We start from the raw sequence: 20642 nt of genomic DNA on the forward strand, positions 1-20642 counted from the left end.
TTTAGAATTTGATCCGTTGCGCAATCGGAAGCCAGTGGAGGGATTGGCAGAGGGGGGTGGCGGAGACGGAGCAGTTGGAAAGGTGAATGAGTCTGGCAGCCGTATTCAGGATCGACTGAAGCGGGGATAGCCAGCGGCGAGGCAGGCCAGTGAGGAGGGAGTTGCAGTAATCGAGTCGTGATATGATGAGGGAGTGGATGAGCTGTTTAGTGGTTTCTGGAGTTAGGAACGTGCGGATTTTGGCGATGTTGCGGAGGTGGAGTCTGCACGAGTTTGTTAAAGATTGGACTTGGGACTGGAAGGATAGGTTGGAGTCCAGAATGACACCAAGTACTCTGGCCTGCGGGGCGGGTTTGATGGTAGCGTTGTTGGATGTGATAGAGAAGTCAATGGGGGGTGGTGTCCGGGCTGGGGGGAAGACAAGAAACTCGGTTTTGGAGAGGTTCAGTTTAAGGAAGTGGAGCGACATCCAGTCTGATATGTCGCTCAGCAGGTGTGTGATTCGGGCGGAGACCGAGGGGATGAGGTGGGGGGTTGAGAGATAGATTTGTGTGTCGTCAGCATAGAGGTGGTAGTTGAATCCATGAGAGTGTATGAGTTGGCCAAGGGAGGAGGTGTAGATGGAGAAGAGAAGGGGCCCGAGGACAGAGCCTTGAGGGACCCCAACAGAATGGGGGAGTGAGAGGGAGGTGGTAGCATTATAGGTAACGCTGAAAGAGCGTTGTGACAGGTAGGATGAGAGCCAGGAGAGAGCAGAATCTCTGAGGCCGAGGGAGTGTAGTTTTTTGAGGAGGAGGGGGTGGTCGACTGTGTCGAAGGCCGCAGAGAGGTCAAGGAGTAGGAGCACTGAATAGTGGCCATTAGCTTTGGCGGTTAGCAGGTCGTTGGAGAGTTTGAGTAAGGCGGTTTCGGTGGAGTATAGGGGACGGAAGCCGGACTGTATGTCAAGGTCCTACCTTTTCCCTGAGGTTATGTTACTCCTTGTGCTGGCGTCCATCTTGGATTCTGCTGTGCATGGTGGGAATATGCCTTCAGGTCTCTGTGGTCCATCCCCCAGAGGGGTGTGGCTGATGACATATAAGCCTGTGGCCCGCACATGCTCTTTGCACTTGTGTCTTGTGTCTTGGTGTTGCTATTACTCTGTTCTGACTCTCGTGACTCTCCTGGTATCTGATTCGGCTTGTGACTCGACTATTCTTTGTATTCTCCTTTGATCTGACCCTCTGTTGCTGAACCCGGCTCGTGACCTGTGATTCTCGTCTGCTGTCCTGTACTGTTTTGTCCTGTTGTTGTTGACCCGGCTTGTGTGACTACTCTTTTGTCTCTTCCACCAGCTACACGCCATTGGCGGCGGCCATTACCGCAGCTGAGGTGTCTCGGGGGCCGCGACCTGGTTCCTGGCTGCGTCAAGTCCATCCCCACCATCAGGGGCCCTGGTGAAGGGCAGCCTGGGACTTAGACTCCGCGCCCTGAGGGACTTCGGTCTGCGGGTGGTGGTTGTCGTCAGCCCGTGCGTAACATTGTTAGGCCTGCCTGTCCGTTCCTCGGCCCCTGCCCTGACACTGTAGGGGATCGAGGAGGTTGTTGTCGTTGAGGTGAGAGCATAGGCGAATGTAGACTAGGTGCTCGAGGAGTTTAGATGTAAATGGGAGCAGGGAGATGGGTCTGCGATTGTTTGGGTAATTGGGGTCCAGGGATGGCTTTTTAAGTATGGGGGTGATGTATGCATGTTTCAGAGGGGAGGGGAAAGTGCCGGAGGAGAGGGAGAGATTGAAGATGTGGGTGAGGGAGTGTAGGATGGAGGGGGAGGGAGGTTGTAGGAGTTGTGAGGGGATAGGGTCGAGGGGGCAGGTGGTGAGGCGGGCATCAGAGAGGATCTTGGAGACTTCCTCGATTGTAGTAAGGTCAAAGGTGCGGAGTGTTGGGGGAGCTTCAGTATGAGGAATGTAGGGTGGGGTGGGAGAGGAGGTCAGAGCAGTGGTGGGGCCGTGGGAGAGGGGTGATGAGGGGGTAGCTGAGTGAGGGGGAAGGGGGTTGGAGGGAGTTTGAGCAGCGACGAAGTCCCTGCGGGTTATGTCGAGGGGGAGGGGGGATGAGAGTGTAGCTGTGTGAGAGGGGACGGTTGAGAGGGCGTGTGAGTTGCGGCAATGTCCTTGCGAATTGTGTCAATCTTGTTTTTGAAGTGATTGGCAATCTCAAGGGCAGTGAGTGAGGTGCTGGGTGGAGGTGGGGGTGAAGAGAATAGAGAGTTGAAGGTGGAGAAGAGTCGGCGAGGATTGGAGGAGAGGGCCTTGATGAGGGTCAGGAAGTAGGCTTGTTTGGCTGCGTGGAGGGAGGAGGTGTAGGTGTGGAAGGCAGATTTGTAGCAGGTGAAAGCTTGTTGAAATTTTGTTTTGCGCCATAGTCACTCCAGGGCACGACTGTGTTGTTTGAGGGTTTTGGTGTGATCAGTCTGCCAGGGCTGGAGCGGTCGGGGTCTGATGTTGCGTGTGGTTAAAGGAGCTAGTGAGTCAAGGGCTGTTGAGAGCGCGTTGTTGTAGGCGGTCATAGCCAAGTCGGGGCAGGACAGGGGGAGGATGCGGTCGTGGAGTTGATCAGCTGCAGAGTGGAGGGGGCAGGGTTAAGGTTGCGGAGGTTACGGCTGGTAGTAGTGTGACATTTGGAGGGGTATACATATATATATATATATATATATATATACAGTTGTGTTCAAAATAATAGCAGTCAGACATCACTAACCGGATCAATCACTGTTTTTGGTAGAAATGATACTTCTACATGGCAAATAGTTTACTATCAGGTGTAGTAGAGTAATAGAAATCCAGCAGACCCAACAGTCATGACATGCATGCTGCTGATTCTGTGTAATTGAATCACTCATTGAAAGGGGCATGTTCAAAATAATAGCAGTGTGATAATAGCTGCTCAGCTAAAATGATCGCAAATGCTTTAAAATGGCAACCAAAACCTGAAAGACGTGGAAGAAAAGAAAAACTACCATTCTAATGGATAGAAGAATAGCCAAAATGGCGCGGACTCAGCCAACAATCAGCTCCAGGAAGATGAAAGAAGGTGTGACGTTCCCTGTGAGGACTGTTACAATTAGAAGACGCCTATGTGAAGCCAAGCTATCTGCAAGAAGCCCCCGCAAAGTCCCACTGTTGGAAAAAAGACATGTGCTGAAGAGGTTACAATTTGCCAAAGAGCACATTGACTGGCCTAAAGAGAAATGGTGCAACATTTTGTGGACTGATGAAAGTATGATTGTTCTTTTTGGGTCTAGTGGCCAGAGACAGTTTGTCAGACGACCCCCAAACACTGAATTCAAGCCACAGTACACTGTGAAGACAGTGAAGCATGGTGGTGCAAGCATCATGATATGGGGATGTTTCTCATACTATGGTGTTGGGCCTAATTTTCACATACCAGGGATCATGGATCAGTTTGAATACATCAGAATACTTGAAGAGGTCATGCTGCCTTATGCTGAAGAGGAAATGCCCTTGAAATGGGTGTTCCAACAAGACAACGACCCCAAACACACCAGTAAACGTGCAACATCTTGGTTCCAGACCAACAAGATGGACGTTATGGAGTGGCCAGCCCAATCCCCGGATCTTAATCCAATAGAAAACTTGTGGGGTGACATCAAAAATGCCGTTTCTGAGGCAAAACCAAGAAATAGAGAAGAACTGTGGAATGTAGTCCAATCATCCTGGGCTGGAATACCTGATCACAGGGGACAGAAGTTGGCTGACTCCATGCAACAGAGATGTACAGCAGTTCTCAGAAACAGTGCTTATACAACTAAATATTCATGAAGTCATTCAAAGGAAAGCAAAATCTTCAAACATTTTTCAGTTTATATAGTGAATGTTTGAGTTTGTAAAGAAGAATACAAACACTGCTATTTTTTTGAACCGTCTAATATTCACTTTTCTTCAATTTTTTTGGAGGAACAACACAAATTTGATGTATTTTTCTTTGTGTTTTGATTTGGAATAGAATGTGTTGTGTTCCCAATGCATTTGTGTGTATGGAAATAAAAGCTATTAGAAGGATTTTGAGCTTTATTCACTTTTTTTCAACACACTGCTATTATTTTGAACATAACTGTATATTCTTTAGGTGAGAGTTATGGTTTTTGAGTATTTTTATCATGATATTTCAAACCTTGGCTCCATCCAGGATAGGTGAAGTAATCTTCTTGGAATTAGCAGTGATGGGTTGAAGCTCTATGCCATCCACTTGAACCTGACCTTTGGCTTTACTTTTTGTATTTTCCATTATATGTCTTTCTGTGAATCTCACCTAGGCATGCTATCCTGGAAGGAAAAAGATAAGAGAGTTAAGCCTGGCACACACTACCAGGTTTTTCGGTCATGCCCCTTAGACAGAAGGCGGCCAATCGGCCCGCTTTTTCAGTGTTGGTGTCATACATATGGGCCAAAGTCGGCCAGTTTATATTGAATCGGCTGATGCTGGTTCGGCACGTGTGTGCTTGGCTTTAAAGGCACCAGACGGGCAAAACATCAATGGAGCTAAAACAAAGACCCCATACCTTGGAATGAAATTCATTCCTAAAGCCATTCATAATTCCATTAAGCTCCTTTGTACATAAGTTATAGCAACATTGATGAGTAACAGGGCTGGCAACACTCTGGAGCTGGGAGCTGGCTCCACGGTCTGGATGCAGTGTTGAGCTTGAACTAGGATTCTGGAGCTGCTAGCCTGAAATCTGTTTCATGCCACTCTCAGACAACTTGGATCACAGAAAAAGATGCAAAAAGATACATCCGAATTTCATTTCATGACATTTTCATCCGTCTACTTCACAGTCTATTACCAACTTTACAGTCACTTCTATCAAAAAACAGACCTTCCAAACTACCTTTATAAACAGTGCTCAGAAGTGAGACAGAGGGATAGAAAGTAACATTTTGGTTACATTTTATTTACTCTGTTCTAATCATCTGCAGATAAAGGAGTATACTTTCATATTCATAGGATGCCAGTTAAAACAACCTTCAGCCCGGGTTCACACTGATGCGGTGCGGCACATCGCATGTGATTCTCACAGGAACCACACCGCATTCCTGTGCAAATCACATGCGATTTCTGTGCGCTGCAATTAGAGCCGTACATTTTGTACATTTGGCTTAGATTGCACTGCATCTGCACCAAAAGAGTGCAAGACCCTTATTTGTCCACACCAGGATCAGAACGCATGAGTCTTCACACCCATGCTATCCAATTCTCCACATTGCACCGTGTTTTGCGAATTAATTTTGGGGCGTTGTTAACATACGCACCCGTAGCGGTTCACATGAAAGGGGTGCAATCATGATGCAGTGCGCAAATTGCACAGAGACTGGTGCAAATTTCAGTGTGAACCCGAGCTCAGCCCTGATTCACACTGCTATGACTTGTCATGTGACTTGAAACACAAAGTCCCATGACAAGTCAAAGCACATTTATTTCAATTGTAGCCATTCCAACCAATGCGACTCAAGTCACAGCGACTGCATTAGTTTGACAAAAAGGTTCCTGCACTAGTTTGACGTGACTTCAGTGACACTTAGAATCCCATGGACGCTAATGTTGCCTCAAATTCGCATGAACATCGCACTGCAAAGTTGCACTGAAAATCACACGAGAATGGAGTTGCAACAGTGACTTTCATCAGTCCACAAAAAAAAAAAAACACAACATTTACCCCTTAATAACCCTTAGTTTACCCTAATCATCCTTAATTAACTGCTTCTTTCTCTTCTCACCTCAGTTATTGTTTTCCTGATTTCTCCTATTATGTTTTTTTATTTATATTTTTTATAAACTTTTTTGTTTTTTGTTTTATTTCATTTATTTTGTTGATTTTTTTTTTTTTTTTTTTTGAGCGTGTGTTGCATGATTAAAGGGTTAGATCAACCAGGGGCGGACTGACCATTGGAGCCCGGGTCAGTAGGGGGCCCCATGAAATGCCCCTGTTACGTTTTTTATAGGCTTTTTTGGGTGTGCTTTGAGTGTGGGCAAGGACACAGGGGCCCCATGATCCCCTATTGCCCCGGGGGCCCCATGAGTTGTCAGTCCGCCCCTGAGATCAACTTAACCAAAAAACTGTCTATGTCAGCAAGGGGCAACTGTAAATTAAACACAAACTATGCAATTTTGACCAGTACCGGGACAGATTTGTTCAACGTCCCCGGGGCAAGGATGCAGAACTGCACCTCCTCCCATACTCCTAATACATAGATTGGGTGTACCATACTGTGCCCATTCTCCGCTCCCTTTGTGCCAGATGTCCATGGTTGCTCTGGAGTAGAGGTGAGCGAATCGAAGTAGGCGAAGTGGAATTCGTTTCGAATAATAGAAAAATTTTGATTCGCGCCGAATCCGAAAATTAGCATACTTCGGATGCGCGAATCAAAATTTTTCCTAAAATGGCGGCGACATGTGCGGCGACGGAGCGGGGATGTCTGGGAAGACGCGCAGACAAGGCGCGCTGACCCATAATGCATTCATTAATGACATGTGATCGCATTAGCCAATCAGCAGCCAGCCAGCCAGCACTGTGTAATGGTCGAGCTATAAATGGCGGCCATTTTAGAATTCTCCATTTGCCTCCAGTCATTCAAGAGAGGCAGACCTCTCTGTATTAGGGACAGAGTTAGGGCCACAGAAACGTTACTTAGGGACAGAGAAACGTTACTTAGGGTCACAGAGACGTTACTTAGGGACAGAGAAACGTTACTTAGGGCCACAGAAACGTTACTTAGGGACAGAGAAACGTTACTTAGGGCCACAGAAACGTTACTTAGGGCCACAGAAACGTTACTTAGGGCCACAGAAACGTGACTTAGGGCCACAGAATCGTTACTTAGGGCCACAGAAACGTTACTTAGGGCCACAGAAACGTTACTTAGGGCCACAGAAACGTTACTTAGGGCCACAGAAACGTTACTTAGGGCCACAGAAACGTTACTTAGGGCCACAGAATCGTTACTTAGGGCCACAGAAACGTTACTTAGGGCCACAGAAACGTTACTTAGGGCCACAGAAACGTTACTCAGGGACAGACACAGAATTGTTACTCAGGGACAGACACAGAATTGTTACTGAGGGACACAGAATTGTTACTGAGGGACACAGAATTGTTACTCAGGGACAGACACAGAATTGTTACTCAGGGACAGACAGAATTGTTACTGAGGGACACAGAATTGTTACTGAGGGACACAGAATTGTTACTGAGGGACACAGAACTGTTACTCAGGGACACAGAACTGTTACTCAGGGACACAGAACTGTTACTCAGGGACAGACACAGAATTGTTACTGAGGGACACAGAATTGTTACTGAGGGACACAGAATTGTTACTCAGGGACAGACACAGAATTGTTACTGAGGGACACAGAACTGTTACTCAGGGACACAGAACTGTTACTCAGGGACACAGAACTGTTACTCAGGGACAGACACAGAATTGTTACTGAGGGACACAGAATTGTTACTGAGGGACACAGAATTGTTACTCAGGGACAGACACAGAATTGTTACTCAGGGACAGACACAGAATTGTTACTGAGGGACACAGAATTGTTACTGAGGGACACAGAACTGTTACTCAGGGACACAGAACTGTTACTCAGGGACACAGAACTGTTACTCAGGGACAGACACAGAATTGTTACTGAGGGACACAGAATTGTTACTAAGGGACACAGAATTGTTACTCAGGGACAGACACAGAATTGTTACTCAGGGACAGACACATAATTGTTACTGAGGGACACAGAATTGTTACTGAGGGACACAGAATTGTTACTGAGGGACACAGAACTGTTACTCAGGGACACAGAACTGTTACTCAGGGACACAGAACTGTTACTCAGGGACAGACACAGAATTGTTACTGAGGGACACAGAATTGTTACTGAGGGACACAGAATTGTTACTCAGGGACAGACACAGAATTGTTACTCAGGGACAGACACAGAATTGTTACTGAGGAACACAGAATTGTTACTGAGGGACACAGAATTGTTACTCAGGGACACAGAATTACTGAGGGACACAGAATTGTTACTCAGGGACACAGAATTGTTACTGAGGGACACAGAATTGTTACTGAGGGACACAGAACTGTTACTCAGGGACACAGAACTGTTACTCAGGGACACAGAACTGTTACTCAGGGACAGACACAGAATTGTTACTGAGGGACACAGAATTGTTACTGAGGGACACAGAATTGTTACTCAGGGACACAGATTTGTTACTGAGGGACAGACACAGAATTGTTACTGAGGGACACAGAACTGTTACTCAGGGACACAGAAATGTTACTCAGGGAAACAGAATTGTTACTGAGGGACACAGAATTGTTACTCAGGGACACAGAATTGTTACTCAGGGACAGACACAGAATTGTTACTGAGGGACACAGAATTGTTACTGAGGGACACAGAATTGTTACTCAGGGACACAGAATTACTGAGGGACACAGAATTGTTACTCAGGGACACAGAATTGTTACTCAGGGAGACAGAATTGTTACTCGGGGACAGACACAGAATTGTTACTGAGGGACACAGAATTGTTACTGAGGGACACAGAATTGTTACTGAGGGACACAAAATTGTTACTCAGGGACACATAATTGTTACTCAGGGACACAGAATTGTTACTCAGGGACAGACACAGAATTGTTACTGAGGGACACAGAACTGTTACTCAGGGACACAGAACTGTTACTCAGGGACACAGAACTGTTACTCAGGGACACAGAATTGTTACTGAGGGACACAGAATTGTTACTCAGGGACAGACACAGAATTGTTACTGAGGGACACAGAACTGTTACTCAGGGACACAGAACTGTTACTCAGGGACAAAGAACTGTTACTCAGGGACACAGAACTGTTACTCAGGGACAGACACAGAATTGTTACTGAGGGACACAGAATTGTTACACAGGGACAGACACAGAATTGTTACTCAGGGACAGACACAGAATTGTTACTGAGGGACACAGAATTGTTACTGAGGGACACAGAAGTGTTACTGAGGGACACAGAATTGTTACTCAGGGACACAGAATTGTTACTCAGGGACACAGAATTGTTACTCAGGGACACATAATCGTTGAATTAAATAGTATGTCAGACAACATGCAGAGGAGTGGCAGAGGAGGCAATGTTTTAGGAGCGAGCAGACGTGGCAGCAGAGGAAGGGGTCGAGGCAGCACTAGTCGCAGCCAGAGGCCAGTGCTCCCGGTGTCATCCAGCGGTCGTGTCTCCACCGACAACCCTGCCGTCATCGATTGGTTGGCTCGGTCGTCTTCCTCTTCCCAGGTCACCTCTGACACCTACAGCCAACGGTCGGTGTGTAAGTCAGACACAACCATTAGTTGGCATGGCCCGGGAGCAAGCCCACTGAAATCACGTGTCCTCTACCTGCCCCTGTCCTTTGCTGTTCCCTCACCAAACGAAGTATCGCATGCTGTGGGCTCAGCCCCACTGTACAGTGAGGAAGAGCTAACAGAGGGCGGTCAGGAACGGGGGGAGACATCCGCCTCTTCAGCAGCCAGGCGAAGAAGTACTGGCGAGGAGAGTGGCTCGGTAGCCGGTCTAGAGACAGGTCTGTCTCCTGACCCAGACGCAGCCGAGGGGGCTAGTAGTGAGGCGGAGACCCTACTTGATGATGAGGAGGTTGATCGCACTTGGCAGCCTCGTCGTCATCAGGCAATTTCTTCCGCATCATCAGGAGAAGAGGGTGCCAGCTTGGCAGCGAGCAAAACAGTCGGTGGGTTGCCCAGGAGGCAGCAGGGTCGCAGCAGTGTCAGTGGAGGCAAACTGCCACGGAGTAGAGCACCAGCTCCACTGCAGCCTACCACCACGGCCAGTAGTGGTGCCGGTGTGCACGGAGGAAGTAGCAGTCAGCCAGTGAGGAGTAGCGGGGGCAAAGTTTCCTACTCGGCGGTGTGGCAATTTTTCGTCAAGCCGCCCGAGGAAGTAAACGTAGCCGTATGTCGACTATGTGGCCAGAAAGTCAAGCGTGGCTAGGGGGCCCATGTTGGGACTACAGCGTTGCGTCAGCATATGCAGCGTCGCCATTTGGTGGCCTGGGAAAACCGTGATAAAAATACAGCAGTTCTGCCTGCCCCAGCCCCCCCTCCATCACCCGCTCCGTTACTTGCTCCGTCACCCGACGTCAATCGCCCTCTATCAGCCAGTCAAGGCTCCAACACCTCTGCTGAGGGGAGTTGTTCCGCTCGTTCAGATGCTCCTTCTCCTGCTACTCCTCTTCACGGATTCCGTCAGCAGTCTTTTTTGGAATCCGTTTCCAAGAGACAACAGTTTGCGAGCACGCACCCGACGGTGCAAAAGCTGAACGTCCTCCTGTCCAAGTTGCTGGTGCTGCAGTCCCTCCCTTTCCAAGTGGTGGACACCTTTCTGAGAAATGCTGGCTTGTGCCGCGCCGCGGTGGAGAGTGCCAAGCTGGCATTTCTTTGCCAAAAAGGCAGTGCCAGCAATGCATTCACATGTAGAAGAGATGGTGGGCCAGTCTTTGAGCATGTCGGTCTCTGCCAAAGTGCACGGCAGCGCCGACATGTGGAGCTGTAACTACGGTCAGGGACAGTACATGTCATTTACAGCACACTGGGTGACCGTGGTGCCAGCACAGCCGCACCAGCAACTTGGACAGGTCACGACGCTTTTGCCTCCACGTTTGCACGTCCTTGGTCCAGCAAACATGTCCGCCTCTACCACCTCTTCTTCCGCCGTGTCCTCAGCCGCCACCCCGTGCCAAGTCCCATTACCCGACCGGCATATCACATGTGCAGGGCGCAACGGTGTCACGCTGTGCTGCACCTGGTATGCCTTGGCGAACGTAGTCACACAGGGGAGGAACTTCTGAGTGTAATGAACAGAGAAATCGACAGATGGCTGTCTCCGCGCAAACTGAAAGTTGGAACCATGTTGACCGACAACGGAAAGAACATGGTGTCTGCTCTGCGTCAAGGAAGGTTGTGCCATGCCCCATGCATGGCTCACGTGTTCAATCTGGTTGTCAAGCGGTTTCTAAAATCCACCATCCCACTGCAAGACATCCTTAAAATGTCACGTAAACTTTGCATGCATTTCAGCCATTCCTACACCGCAAAGCACACCCTCCTTGAGCTGCAGCGGCAGAACGGAATTCCACAGCATCGCCTGATCTGCGACGTTGCAACAAGGTGGAATTCAACCCTACACATGTTAGACCGCCTTTACGAACAGCGAAAGGCCATCACCGATTTCCTGATGTTACAAGCGGATAAAGGTACTCCCCTGTGTAACTTAGATGTCAGCCATTGGCAGCTCATGCGTGACACCTGCCGCTTGCTCAGGCCCTTTGAGGAGGCCACGCTATTCGTGAGTCGGCAGGACTATGGGATAAACGACGTCATTCCTCTGTTGCACGTCCTGGAACAAATGCTGTTAACAATGGCTGGTCAGGGTGCGGTAGACGTGGCGCACAGATCTCAACGCCACATGACCCCTGTGGGGGCAGGACAGGAAGAAGAGGAGGAGGTAGAGGAGGACATTTGTGCTCAGGAATTATTGAGTGAAATGGGTGGTTTTTCCACTCAGCGGACAGGAGTGGAGGAGCAGGAGCATCTGGTAGAGGAGGAGGAGGAGGAGACAGAGGACCCAGACGCACCGTGGCAGTATGCTGTGGAGATGGAGGCAGGGAGTCCCTCGCATTCCTTGGCACAAATGGCCCATAGCATGCTTGGTTGCTTGCGTAGCGACAGCCGAATAATAACCATCAGACAGAGGGATGACTTTTGGCTGTCCACCTTGTTGGACCCTCGCTACCGTTCCAAAATGGTGGCCTTTTTCACACCTGCTGAGAGGGAGGCCAAAATTACGTACTATAAAAACCACCTATGTAGTCAGTTGGTCTCTGCCTTTCTGCGCCAACGTCCATCCTCAGACACTGTGGGCCCTGTGCGCTCGCGTTCCGCTGCCATGGCAGCAAGGGAGGGGTGGGGTGGTAGGAGCAGTGGCAGCTCCACCAGCAGCGGCTGCCTCAGTCTGCAGTCAATGATGAGTAGCTTTCTTAACCAGCGCAGTGAGGAAACTACTAACCAGCCGCAGCAGCAGCAGCAGCATCAGGTGGACCTGGAGCAGGAGCTCAAACAACAGGCTTGGGCCTACTTGGACAGCACCCTGCCAACCGAGGTAGACAATCCCCTTGACTACTGGGCAACGAAACTTGACCTTTGGCCCCAACTAGCTGAATTTGCCCTTGAAAGGCTGTCATGCCCGGCCAGTAGCGTGGCATCGGAGCGCGTGTTTAGTGCGGCAGGAGGTATTGTAACTCCGCGGAGGACACGACTGTCCACCCAAAGTGTGGAGAGACTCACGTTTGTGAAAATGAATCAGGCGTGGATTAGTCTGGATTTCAAACCACCAGTTCCTGACACAACTGACTAAATCCGCCATGAATCATGCCCCTGCCATGTGCCACTTTCAGGTCTCCTCACACTGCTGCTGGGTTTAATTTTGTCATAGGGTGCTGGCAGATTACGGGCCTCCCATTGCTGCTGCCAGGCCCCTAATCTGCCATGGGCCCCCGTACCGCCTCCTCATGCTGCTGCCAGGTCCACAGTGTGTCATGCCATGTGCCACTTTCAGGTCTCCTCACACTGCTGGTGTGTTTCATTTTGTCATAGGGTGCTGGCAGATTACGGGCCTCCCATAGCTGCTGCCAGGCCCCTAATCTGCCATGGGCCCCCGTACCGCCTCCTCATGCTGCTGCCAGGTCCACAGTGTGTCATGCCATGTGCCACTTTCAGGTCTCCTCACACTGCTGCTGGGTTCCATTTTGTCATAGGATGCTGGCAGATTACGGGCCTAACATTGCTGCGGCCAGGCCCCTAATCTGCCAAGGGCCCCTGTACCGCCTCCTCACGCTGCTGCAAGGTCCACAGTGTCTCATGGGTCCCTGTACGGCCTCCCATTGCTGCTGTCTCCAACGCCACACTCTGCCATGTGCCACTTTCAGGTCTCCTCACACTGCTGCTGGGTTCCATTTTGTCATAGGATGCTGGCAGATTACAGGCCTCACATTGCTGCGGCCAGGCCCCTAATCTGCCATGGGCCCCTGTACCGCCTCCTCACGCTGCTGCAAGGTCCACAGTGTCTCATGGGTCCCTGTACGGCCTCCCATTGCTGCTGTCTCCAACGCCACACTCTGCCATGTGCCACTTTCAGGTCTCCTCACACTGCTGCTTGGTTCCATTTTGTCATAGGATGCTGGCAGATTACGGGCCTCACATTGCTGCGGCCAGGCCCCTAATCTGCCAAGGGCCCCTGTACCGTCTCCTCACGCTGCTGCCAGGTCCACAGTGTCTCAGGGGTCCCTGTACGGCCTCCCATTGCTGCTGTCTCCAACGCCACACTCTGCCATGTGCCACTTTCAGGTCTCCTCACACTGCTGCTGGGTTCCATTTTGTCATAGGATGCTGGCAGATTACGGGCCTCACATTGCTGCGGCCAGGCCCCTAATCTGCCATGGGCCCCTGTACCGCCTCCTCACGCTGCTGCAAGGTCCACAGTGTCTCATGGGTCCCTGTACGGCATCCCATTGCTGCTGTCTCCATCGCCACACTCTGCCATGTGCCACTTTCAGGTCTCCTCACACTCCTGCTGGGTTCCATTTTGTCATAGGATGCTGGCAGATTACAGGCCTCCCATAGCTGCTGCCAGGCCCCTAATCTGCCATGGGCCCCCCTACCGCCTCCTCACGCTGCTGCCAGGTCCACAGTGTGTCATGGGTCCCTGTACCGCCTCCCATTGCTGCTGTCTCCATCGCCACACTCTGCCATGTGCCACTTTCAGGTCTCCTCACACTCCGGCTGGGTTCCATTTTGTCATAGGATGCTGGCAGATTACAGGCCTTCCATAGCTGCTGCCAGGCCCCTAATCTGCCATGGGCCCCCGTACCGCCTCCTCATGCTGCTGCCAGGTCCACAGTGTGTCATGGGCCCTGTACGGACTCCCATTGCTGCTGTCTCCATCGCCACACTCTGCCATGTGCCACTTTCAGGTCTCCTCACACTCCTGCTGGGTTCCATTTTGTCATAGGATGCTAGCAGATTACAGGCCTCCCATAGCTGCTACCAGGCCCCTAATCTGCCATGGGCCCCCCTACCGCCTCCTCACGCTGCTGCCAGGTCCACAGTGTGTCATGGGTCCCTGTACGGACTCCCATTGCTGCTGTCTCCATCGCCACACTCTGCCATGTGCCACTTTCAGGTCTCCTCACACTCCTGCTGGGTTCCATTTTGTCATAGGTTGCTGGCAGATTACGGGCGTCTCCCATAGCTGCTGCCAGGCCCCTAATCTGCCATGGGCCCCTGTACCGCCTCCTCACGCTGCTGCCAGGTCCACAGTGTGTCATGGGTCCCTGTATCGCCTCCCATTGCTGCTGTCTCCATCGCCACACTCTGCCATGTGCCACTTTCAGGTCTCCTCACACTCCTGCTGGGTTCCATTTTGTCATAGGATGCTGGCAGATTACAGGCCTCCCATAGCTGCTGCCAGGCCCCTAATCTGCCATGGGCCCCCGTACCGCCTCCTCATGCTGCTGCCAGGTCCACAATGTGTCATGGGTCCCTGTACGGACTCCCATTGCTGCTGTCTCCATCGCCACACTCTGCCATGTGCCACTTTCAGGTCTCCTCACACTCCTGCTGGGTTCCATTTTGTCATAGGATGCTGGCAGATTACAGGCCTCCCATAGCTGCTGCCAGGCCCCTAATCTGCCATGGGCCCCTGTAACGCCTCCTCACGCTGCTGCCAGGTCCACAGTGTGTCATGGGTCCCTGTACCGCTTCCCATTGCTGCTGTCTCCATCGCCACACTCTGCCATGTGCCACTTTCAGGTCTCCTCACACTCCTGCTGGGTTCCATTTTGTCATAGGATGCTGGCAGATTACAGGCCTCCCATAGCTGCTGCCAGGCCCCTAATCTGCCATGGGCCCCCCTACCACCTCCTCACGCTGCTGCCAGGTCCACAGTGTGTCATGGGTCCCTGTACCGCCTCCCATTGCTGCTGTCTCCATCGCCACACTCTGCCATGTGCCACTTTCAGGTCTCCTCACACTCCTGCTGGGTTCCATTTTGTCATAGGATGCTGGCAGATTACAGGCCTCCCATAGCTGCTGCCAGGCCCCTAATCTGCCATGGGCCCCCCTACCGCCTCCTCACGCTGCTGCCAGGTCCACAGTGTGTCATGGGTCCCTGTACGGACTCCCATTGCTGCTGTCTCCATCGCCACACTCTGCCATGTGCCACTTTCAGGTCTCCTCACACTCCTGCTGGGTTCCATTTTGTCATAGGTTGCTGGCAGATTACGGGCATCTCCCATAGCTGCTGCCAGGCCCCTAATCTGCCATGGGCCCCTGTACCGCCTCCTCACGCTGCTGCCAGGTCCACAGTGTGTCATGGGTCCCTGTACCGCCTCCCATTGCTGCTGTCTCCATCGCCACACTCTGCCATGTGCCACTTTCAGGTCTCCTCACACTCCTGCTGGGTTCCATTTTGTCATAGGTTGCTGGCAGATTACGGGCGTCTCCCAAAGCTGCTGGCAGGCCCCTAATCTGCCATGGGCCCCTGTACCGCCTCCTCACGCTGCTGCCAGGTCCACAGTGTGTCATGGGTCCCTGTACCGCCTCCCATTGCTTCTGTCTCCATCGGCACACTCTGCCATGTGCCACTTTCAGGTCTCCTCACACTCCTGCTGGGTTCCATTTTGTCATAGGATGCTGGCAGATTACGGGCGTCTCCCATAGCTGCTGCCAGGCCCCTAATCTGCCATGGGCCCCTGTACCGCCTCCTCACGCTGCTGCCAGGTCCACAGTGTGTCATGGGTCCCTGTACCGCCTCCCATTGCTGCTGTCTCCATCGCCACACTCTGCCATGTGCCACTTTCAGGTCTCCTCACACTCCTGCTGGGTTCCATTTTGTCATAGGATGCTGGCAGATTACGGGCGTCTCCCATAGCTGCTGCCAGGCCCCTAATCTGCCATGGGCCCCTGTACCGCCTCCTCACGCTGCTGCCAGGTCCACAGTGTGTCATGGGTCCCTGTACCGCCTCCCATTGCTGCTGTCTCCATCGCCACACTCTGCCATGTGCCACTTTCAGGTCTCCTCACACTCCTGCTGGGTTCCATTTTGTCATAGGTTGCTGGCAGATTACGGGCGTCTCCCATAGCTGCTGGCAGGCCCCTAATCTGCCATGGGCCCCTGTACCGCCTCCTCACGCTGCTGCCAGGTCCACAGTGTGTCATGGGTCCCTGTACCGCCTCCCATTGCTTCTGTCTCCATCGGCACACTCTGCCATGTGCCACTTTCAGGTCTCCTCACACTCCTGCTGGGTTCCATTTTGTCATAGGATGCTGGCAGATTACGGGCGTCTCCCATAGCTGCTGCCAGGCCCCTAATCTGCCATGGGCCCCTGTACCGCCTCCTCACGCTGCTGCCAGGTCCACAGTGTGTCATGGGTCCCTGTACCGCCTCCCATTGCTGCTGTCTCCATCGCCACACTCTGCCATGTGCCACTTTCAGGTCTCCTCACACTCCTGCTGGGTTCCATTTTGTCATAGGATGCTGGCAGATTACGGGCGTCTCCCATAGCTGCTGCCAGGCCCCTAATCTGCCATGGGCCCCTGTACCGCCTCCTCATGCTGCTGCCAGGTCCACAGTGTGTCATGGGTCCCTGTACCGCCTCCCATTGCTGCTGTCTCCATCGCCACACTCTGCCATGTGCCACTTTCAGGTCTCCTCACACTCCTGCTGGGTTCCATTTTGTCATAGGATGCTGGCAGATTACGGGCGTCTCCCATAGCTGCTGCCAGGCCCCTAATCTGCCATGGGCCCCTGTACCGCCTCCTCACGCTGCTGCCAGGTCCACAGTGTGTCATGGGTCCCTGTACCGCCTCCCATTGCTGCTGTCTCCATCGCCACACTCTGCCATGTGCCACTTTCAGGTCTCCTCACACTCCTGCTGGGTTCCATTTTGTCATAGGATGCTGGCAGATTACGGGCGTCTCCCATAGCTGCTGCCAGGCCCCTAATCTGCCATGGGCCCCTGTACCGCCTCCTCACGCTGCTGCCAGGTCCACAGTGTGTCATGGGTCCCTGTACCGCCTCCCATTGCTGCTGTCTCCATCGCCACACTCTGCCATGTGCCACTTTCAGGTCTCCTCACACTCCTGCTGGGTTCCATTTTGTCATAGGATGCTGGCAGATTACAGGCCTCCTGTCAGGAATGGACTGGCCAGCAATGGTGGGACTCACCTGCCTTTTGATCTGCAGTACCAGGGCTGGCCAGCGGGTGCTCCCAGCAATCAGAGACTCAACCTTTCAGCCAGCTAACACCTGGAACTGATGATACTGGTGTATTTAAGGGATGGCTAGACTTGCAGACTCTGCCTTGGTGTTGTGTTTGTCCTGGGCCCTGTATCTGTCCTGCATCCTGTTTCTGTTCCTTTGCTACCTGTTCTGATCCCTGGCTTGTGACCCTGACCATCCCTCTGCCTGACCCTCTGTACTACGCTGCTTGCTACCTGTTCTGATCCCTGGCTTGTGACCCTGACCATCCCTCTGCCTGACCCTCTGTACTACGCTGCTTGCTACCTGCTGAACCTGGCTTGTGACCCCGACCATTCTCCGCTTGCTCCCCCTGTACCTACCTGCCCAATTGATATTGACTCGGCCTGCCTGACGACGCTTGCTTGTATGTACTGTTATCTGTGGGTGGTTGGTTGGGTTTGTTTGCACTGTATTATTTTTAGTATTGCACTGCGTTTATGTTTGTATTGTTAGTGTTAATAAATTACATTATTAATCACATATCTGAAGTCTGCGTTTCCCTGCTTCAGTCACACACCTCTGGTCATACCTGGGAGCCCTGACATTACACCAAGGCAAATCCTGACCAGAAGTGGCTGCACAGGGAAGCCATCTTGGCTTGTTGATGGGAAGGATGGATCTGGATGAGGTTGCGTATTTATATCTGCTAGTGTTTGATGACAGGGAGGATGCTTATCAAACTCTGAAGGAGTATACCCGGGATGAACTGCTAGAATGTATACGGCTCGCTCATGTTCTAGTAGATCAGGGCACAGAGTTCTCTGAGGTGCAGCCTTTGATTGAGGTTTGTGCAGAGTTGGTTTCATCTGGTACCCCCGAATGCAGGGATGAATTTTTGCCACCATTTAGTGCAGACCAGGTAGAGTCCCTGGTGTGGTTATTAGAGGATGATGTGGGTTACTTTCTGGAGCGTTATTCCACATGTTCACCACAGACACTAAGAGATTGTATAAACGCAGTGCAGTCATTGACCAGACAGGCTTTGTGTAAGCTCAGCTTTGTTCAACCCATACTGCAGACATGGACAGACTTGTTGCACTAAGCCTCAGTCAGCTTACAACAACCCAGTCCTGCTTCTAACTCTACTCCTGTATTCCCACCAGCCCCTCCAGTTACAGCCCAGTATACTTGGCTATCTACCGCATGTCAGTACCCTGTTCCCACTCGCTGCACCTATCCTGCCTTTAACCCTGTAAAAAAGCCCTCTGTAGCAACTGCTCCCTCTCTTGTTCCATCCTCCAGTTCTTCTCTGTCTCCAGCTGCTCCATTCGTTTGCAGACCTGCGTTTACTTGCAGTGCTCCAGTAGTTAAAACCAGAAAAAAGCGAAAATTCTTTCCAACCAATACCATCCTGCCAGTATCCAAACCGGTGAGCCTGCCTTCCGTGGTTCAGCCTGAAGCCTCTACTCAGCCTGAAGCCTCTACTCGGCCTGAATCCTCTACTCGGCCTGAATCCTCTACTCGGCCTGAATCCTCTACTCGGCCTGATGCCTGTACTCGGCCTGATGCCTGTACTCGGCCTGATGCCTGTACTCGGCCTGATGCCTGTACGCAGCCTGATGCCGGTACGCAGCCTGATGCCTCTCTTCAGCCTGATGCCTCTACTCGGCCTGATGCCTCTCTTCAGCCTGATGCCGGTACGCAGCCTGATGCCTCTCTTCAGCCTGATGCCTCTACTCGGCCTGATGCCTCTACTCGGCCTGAAGCCTCTACTCGGCCTGATGCCTCTGCCCGGAGTCCTGCCCGATGTGCCTCTGCCCGGAGTCCAGCCCGATGTGCCTCTGCCCGGTGTGCCTCTGCCCGGAGTCCTGCCCGATGTGCCTCTGCCCGGAGTCCAGCCCGATGTGCCTCTGCCCGGTGTGCCTCTGCCCCGAGTCCAGCCCGATGTGCCTCTGCCCGGAGTCCAGCCCGGTGTGCCTCTGCCCGGAGTCCAGCCCGGTGTGCCTCTGCCCGGAGTCCAGCCCGGTGTGCCTCTGCCCGGAGTCCAGCCCGGTGTGCCTCTGCCCGGAGTCCAGCCCGGTGTGCCTCTGCCCGGAGTCCAGCCCGGTGTGCCTCTGCCCGGAGTCCAGCCCGATGTGCCTCTGCCCGGTGTGGCTCTGCCCGGTGTTCCTCTGCCCGGAGTCCAGCCCGATGTGCCTCTGCCCGGTGTACCGCTGCCCGGAGTCCTGCCCGGTGTGCCAGTCTTTGATATCCCGCCAGTTACCAGACCCGGGCGGTGGAACATTTTTCCCAGCTAGGACTGTTTGGAGCGTCCTGAGGCCGCTCCTTGGGGGGGGGGGTACTGTCAGGAATGGACTGGCCAGCAATGGTGGGACTCACCTGCCTTTTGATCTGCAGTACCAGGGCTGGCCAGCGGGTGCTCCCAGCAATCAGAGACTCAACCTTTCAGCCAGCTAACACCTGGAACTGATGATACTGGTGTATTTAAGGGATGGCCAGACTTGCAGACTCTGCCTTGGTGTTGTGTTTGTCCTGGGCCCTGTATCTGTCCTGCATCCTGTTTCTGTTCCTTTGCTACCTGTTCTGATCCCTGGCTTGTGACCCTGACCATCCCTCTGCCTGACCCTCTGTACTACGCTGCTTGCTACCTGTTCTGATCCCTGGCTTGTGACCCTGACCATCCCTCTGCCTGACCCTCTGTACTACGCTGCTTGCTACCTGCTGAACCTGGCCTGTGACCCCGACCATTCTCCGCTTGCTCCCCCTGTACCTACCTGCCCAATTGATATTGACTCGGCCTGCCTGACGACGCTTGCTTGTATGTACTGTTATCTGTGGGTGGTTGGTTGGGTTTGTTTGCACTGTATTATGTTTAGTATTGCACTGCGTTTATGTTTGTATTGTTAGTGTTAATAAATTACATTATTAATCACATATCTGAAGTCTGCGTTTCCCTGCTTCAGTCACACACCTCTGGTCATACCTAGGAGCCCTGACACCTCCCATAGCTGCTGCCAGGCCCCTAATCTGCCATGGGCCTCCCTACCGCCTCCTCACGCTGCTGCCAGGTCCACCGTGTGTCATGGGTCCCTGTACGGACTCCCATTGCTGCTGTCTCCATCGCCACACTCTGCCATGTGCCACTTTCAGGTCTCCTCACACTCCTGCTGGGTTCCATTTTGTCATAGGATGCTGGCAGATTACAGGCCTCCCATAGCTGCTGCCAGGCCCCTAATCTGCCATGGGCCCCTGTACCGCCTCCTCACGCTGCT

The 20642-nt window shown here is 52.3% G+C and overlaps 1 protein-coding gene across 1 annotated transcript in view; it reads right to left on the reverse strand.

Annotated features, from left to right (window-relative positions):
- The window catches only part of LOC149435689 (transient receptor potential cation channel subfamily M member 2-like), a gene marked incomplete at its 3' end in the record, with an annotated part of 114130 nt that overhangs the window by 49136 nt on the left and 44352 nt on the right, over nt 1–20642 (reverse strand). The window contains exon 2 of the mRNA XM_089662479.1: nt 4174–4325. Within this exon, the coding sequence (XP_089518605.1) occupies nt 4174–4287 (114 nt within the window). The remainder of the gene's footprint in view (nt 1–4173; nt 4326–20642) is intronic.

This window comes from Staurois parvus, unplaced genomic scaffold (assembly GCF_062004578.1).
Source record: "Staurois parvus isolate SC_StPar_1 unplaced genomic scaffold, SC_StPar_1.0 ptg001481l, whole genome shotgun sequence".
Taxonomy (NCBI): domain Eukaryota; kingdom Metazoa; phylum Chordata; class Amphibia; order Anura; family Ranidae; genus Staurois; species Staurois parvus.